This window comes from Sinocyclocheilus grahami, unplaced genomic scaffold (assembly GCF_001515645.1).
Source record: "Sinocyclocheilus grahami isolate Dianchi unplaced genomic scaffold, SAMN03320097.WGS_v1.1 scaffold52.1, whole genome shotgun sequence".
Classification (NCBI taxonomy): Eukaryota; Metazoa; Chordata; class Actinopteri; order Cypriniformes; family Cyprinidae; genus Sinocyclocheilus; species Sinocyclocheilus grahami.
This window is the reverse complement of record NW_015505231.1, coordinates 343,487-349,184: the sequence shown is the minus strand read 5'-3', so window position 1 is coordinate 349,184 and position 5,698 is coordinate 343,487. Positions and strand designations below refer to the sequence as shown.

Here is a 5,698-nt window from a genome sequence, read left to right as displayed (position 1 = left end):
GCTGCATTGTGGCGGTGACTTCTGCATGGGAAAACACTCTCAAAATGTAAATCTAGTTTCAAACATAATGCTGACGGAGGATATTAAAGATAGCCTTTAGCACCTTTGCTGACTTATGGTCCATTTTTTGCACGCTTTGAAGAATCACTTCCTCATAAAATCAGAGGCACAAACAGAAAAAGAACATTTTAACACCAACTCTACAGAACGTACAGCGCTAAACATCTTGACAAGAACATGTGTAAACAGGCTCCTCTTTGTGCGTTTACATTAGACTGCAAAAAAAGCAGAAGGAATTGTGGGAAGAGGCTGGATTTGGAGTCAGCAAGTGCTTTAAAGGGGTCATTTGATGCGATTTCAAGTTTTCCTTTCTCTTTGGAGTGTTACAAGCTGTTCGTGAATAGATAAGATCCCTAAAGTTGCAAAGACTAAAATCTCAAACCCAAAGAGATATTCTTTATCAAAGTTAAGACTCGTCCACATCCTCCTAAAACAGCTGGTTCTAACACGCCCCCACATGTCTACGTCACTGTGTGGGAAGATTTGCATAACCCCACCCAAATGTTCACACAAAGAAAGAAGGCGTAACTTTATTGTTGCCGCCACCGCCATGTCGTGGAGACGCTGTGTTTCATTGTGAAAGCAAAACTACTTTGGTCTTCCAAAAGAGGACACAACTAGAAATCAGTGGTTAAGTTGTAATTACAACACTGTTCCAGAACAGTTCAACCCAAATATTCAGATGTGTGCATCGCATTTTACGGAGGACGAGGACTGTTTCCTGAACCAGTAGCCTACAATGCTGGCTGTTCTGACAAATAATGCTGACTCACAGCCTGTAAGTATGTTTACATATTTACAGGATTTGCCACTGAAAATATATTGACATGGTTTTAGCAAATATATATTCTTAAGGACATCAAAACCGAAAATAAAACTCCAGAAAGGTGTAAAATATGTGACCTTTAAACCACATAAACACATTTCATTACACCAAATAATGTTCTTTTTTAGCAACGTCATATGACCCCTTTAAACCTATGATGTTTGTAATGGTAAAGTTATGTAACTTACTTGATGTTTACTGCACAATGTTCCAACAAACACCAAACTGCAATGGTTGTTGGGTCAGTGTGAACTAGCCCAGAAACACGTCAATAAAAATGTCAGTGAGATCCAGTACATTCAAAAACACACGGCCGACATCATATTTCTTGTGTTTTTAAAGATAAAGTTGTCATTGTGGCTGATGATCAGCAAAATTGAAGACAGTTTATGTTCACGTGCACAAAAGCATGCTATCTTCCTGATGCATTTCAAAACAGAACAACAAGTGAAATTTAAGGAATAAATCACCCAAATATTTGTTCACCCTCATGTCATTCCAAACTCTGTTTTTAGGGTTTCTGAGGGTCTTAGTCTGAATTCGACCTTTCACAAATGAAGATCTAAGAAAGTCTTAAATCAGAACAGAACGTCTTATTCATAAATTCAGTCACAGCACTACATTTTTCTCAGTATTCTTACTTGTTTTCTAATACAAATATCTAAACTTCCTTAAATCAAGATACATTTACTCGAGATGAAATTTGAAGATATGAAGTCTTTTCTAAAACACTGAACAAAATGAAGCGAGTTCACGCTTAAAGCAACAAATATTTGTCAATGGGGTATAAAATCTTGTTTTCCTTTTGAATTAAGATTTTTGAGTTTCCTGAGCCTATTGGCAGACATTTGTTCTTGTCTTTATCATAAAATCATAAGCAAGGCATATTTTAAGTCATTTTGCTTCTCAAGTAAATCTTAATTTAAGAATCCAGGTCAAACAAGACAAAAATACTTTAGAAAATTACTTTTTTGCAGAGATACTGTACAAGTTATTTACACATTCTGGCGTTTGGGAGCAGAGCTAAATTAAATTAAAAAGTAATAGAGATCTATTGGAATTTTTTATATTTAGACACTGATGTACTGTGCTCCATTCAATTCATTCCTTACATTTTTATGCTTGTCTTAAAAAGGACAAATAAAACCCTACCCCTTCATAAAACCTGTTCTTTTGTGGGGTTGATACACGACATGAGGGCGAGTTGCAATATTCATTGGGTGATGCAGTTTGAGTAGACCGTTTCCTACTCGCGTACAAGGCATACCAAAGAAAGTCAGGCTTCTTCGCACATGCGTGCTATTTTCAAAAGAAACCACACTCATGAGAACATATTGCTTGCTGCATTATTCATAACTACACTTCTGTTCTGCACACATTATCCAACACTATAATCTGAAATCAGGAAGAAAATAAATCCCACAGAGAACCAGACGAACACCAACACCATAATCCTGCCTGTTTTCCTCCACACCACTTCAGGACGTGGTTCATTTAGTGCCTCTGCCATCCCATCACAAAGACAAAGACCTGATGATAATCTGTGCCGGTAATCAGATCAAAGGAATGATGCTGTTGACGTGCTTATGACAGGCTTATGCATGAAAGATGCCCCTAAACTCAACCTGAGAGATTAGAATGATTGCGTTTAAATCTCCGAGCATTTGAGTACAAGCCCTTTCCTCCGCACAGCTGATATGTTGCAATCCAGCTCAAAGAGGGATGGCTTGAACTCTCCTTAGGGAGAGAAGGAAAGATCGCGGCTTTACATAAGCTGGACAGCGACATACAGCTGTGAGGTCTGGCCAGATTAACAGATGCTGTGCTCGAGATTAGCATTCAGATGCAAGAAGAGAGAAATTATTTGCTTGCGTAAACAGTTGTTCTGAGAAGCTGCTTTTTGGATGGAAGAAACTGCAGTGATATTACGAAATGAACAGGAACTGAAATCAACAAATGGCTTTTTGTTCATTATTTCTTCACTCATACCTACAAATGCTCTAAAATGCTTTTCAATTTTACAAGCTGAATGCCATAAACTCCTTCATGAAACGACAACATATTTCTCGCCGTTTGTTGACAAGGTTGAGCAAACTGAAAGAAAAAGGTGCATTCTTGTGACCAGTTATCAGCAAAAATCAAGAAGGTTTCTCAATGTGCGCTCAAGTAATCTTCCAGACGCATTTCAAAACAATGACGTTAAATTAAAAAGATAGTGCACCCAAAAATTAAGTTATGATTTACTTGCTCTCATGTAATTCCAAAACTGTATGACTTTCTTTCTTCTGCAGAACACAACAGAAGATATTTTGAAAAATGTTTCAGTGTTTTTTTTGTTGTTGTCCATTTTGGACCCCACTGACTTTTATTACCCTTTAAAATAACTTGTGTTCCACAGGCAAAAAGGAAATCATCGAGGTTTTGAAAGACATGAGGGTGTGTACATAAAGATGCAAAATTAATTTTAGGGCGAAACATGGAACTAGTCCTTGAAATCAACAAACTGCTTTTTGTTCATGTTTCTTCATACCTAAAAATGCTTAATTTCAAATGCATATCATATATACACACATACATAACCACAGGCACACATCAATGGTGCCATGTTATGTTGAAATTTACATTATCTTTTAAAGTACTTCCTTATTCACAATACCGTAATCATCCAACCTGCTTCACGTAAATGGCAGATAATTTTTTCCTGGCATATGAACAAACAATAAAGCTAATCAATAACTAACAAACCAATTGGTCCAGATCCAATATAGCCTGTAAGTACTGTTTCAGTAGTTAATTAGTAATGAGACAATAAGGTACTTACAGACATTCTGATCAAGATAAAAAAAAAAAGCCCCAACTACCTGCGCATGTGGACCTATATTAATAAACAACACACATTAAATAATCATGACTTACCTTCAATACTTCCCCACGTTTAAAACTCAGCTCATCATCTGCAGTTGCTTTGAAATCATACTTGGCAATGGCCTCCATGATACAGCCTGATGGACAACTATGTGGTAAGGTACAAAGCAGTGGAAGATGCCTCCTGATGCAGTTTATATCCCTGTTGTGGACCAGAGGACCAGACAATGAGATCTCAACAGCGACGATGAGCACAGACCCAAGAAGACACAATGATCTCCACCTGCCTCTCTCTGTCTGTCAGCCCCGCGTCTCTCCTCCCGTCGCGGTCCTCGCATAAAGATCACGGCGAGAAACCTGCGAACAAAGTACAGTCTTTCAGAAAATCCGATAGGGCTGTTGATCTAGTGTTCTAGATTGTTCAATGGGCCGCGCCCCACGATACAACAGGCATTAAAAAGCAAAACGCTCCCCATAAAAGAGGAAGGAAACCCGTCTGCTTGACGTCTCAAGCGGCCAATTACGCGCCGCGGCCAGAGCGGACCGTCCAATCAGATTAGCGCGTCCAAACGGCGTCAGTCAATCAAAGCCCTAGAAGGGGCGTCAACACCCGATTGGCTTCCCCCCGTCTGCTGCTCGACCAATAGACGGTCAGAATTCCACAGCGTTCGCGAACGCAAGGCTCGATCACGTCATAGCGCTATAGAACGTGCACAGAATAATATTCTTTTGAGCAAATATCAAGAATTGCGCAGACATAAGTCAACGAGTAAACGCGCTGTAATATATGATCAGATTTGTAGCAGAGAAAATTGCGTAATTGACACCGAAAATGCTTTGGATGTCATTTAAAGCATAGGCTACATCGTACATTTGAATCATATCGATATCTTGCATAGCACTTGCAATGCAACAGGCAGCTTTTGACAACGGCGCATTATTGTCTAACGCTTGAATCTCGAAACAACATGATTTACCATCTTATAACAGAATCGCATAATGTTTACAACATTCATACAAAAATAAATATGAATCTTAAACGGCAAAAAAGTGAAATCGTTTACCATTAGGCGATATATATAACGTTATATGTGCAGTAACGCTGCATAAAACTAACTTCCAAAGTCTAAATATTACATGCAAGTTTTTTAAAGTAGTTATATTCACACTGTATCTTTTAAATGATAAAAATAAATAAACATGACTAATTCCAGTACGGTTCCCGAAGGTTCTAGTTTAAAAATCCCGTGATATAGCCGAACTTTAAAAAACAACACACGAGAACGCGTTCCTTCTGTCAACATGTCTAGAAGCATAAATTCCATGATTTATTTAACAGAAATGATAGCGAACAGCGGTAATGTATAGGAAAGCACAGAGGCCTTATGGCCTTTGCTTGTTAACGTGGAAAAACAACACACTGACGCTGGCAGTCAGAGAAAAGCTGTAGTTTCTTCTACTCACTCTTGAAAACAACTGTGAGGGCCAACACTCGCTCTCTCGTTTTAAAGACCCTAGAATCCACTCTAATTGTCTTTAATCGTTGATGAGGTTGAGCTTTTCTACCTCGTCCGACTTGAAATGATGAAAAATTGCTGTATTTTTCTGTTTATTTCCGTTTCCTCTTTGATACAGCGACGTCCGCACGTTCAGCTTCCGCCTGCCCCTGGTGGACGAGTTGAGGCATTACACAATAACCAAGTCCAATAGGCTGCAGCATAGTGCCATCTTCTGGTCAAACATCAAGAGCGTTTTAATTTTACAGCGAATAATAAACATCTTTGAGAGTGTTTGTCACTGTCTTGATTGTTGAAGCTCAGAACATTGCTTGAAACTGCATCATATTACACTTCCCTTACGAAAATTAATCATGGTTTTACTACAAATAAAACCCAAAAACATAATTACTATAGTTAAACCATGGTAACCACAAATTAGCCATGGTTT

The 5,698-nt window shown here is 38.5% G+C and overlaps 1 protein-coding gene across 3 annotated transcripts in view; it reads right to left on the bottom strand.

Annotated features, from left to right (window-relative positions):
* Nucleotides 1-5,363, bottom strand: part of LOC107583254 (growth factor receptor-bound protein 2-A) — a 51,757-nt gene extending 46,394 nt beyond the window's left edge. Inside the window, exons 1-3 of one of the 3 annotated variants that reach the window (XM_016269400.1) lie at nt 5,216-5,363; nt 4,027-4,108; nt 3,803-3,955 (exon numbers count right to left, since the gene is read on the bottom strand). In XM_016269400.1, coding sequence (XP_016124886.1) covers nt 3,803-3,955; nt 4,027-4,089 — 216 coding nt within the window. In that variant the 5' untranslated portion in view covers nt 4,090-4,108; nt 5,216-5,363. Of the gene's footprint in view, nt 1-3,802; nt 4,109-5,215 lie in introns of all 3 variants that reach the window. The other 2 variants (XM_016269402.1, XM_016269401.1) reach the window with 2 other exon arrangements.
* Between the last annotated feature and the right edge of the window lie 335 nt (nt 5,364-5,698).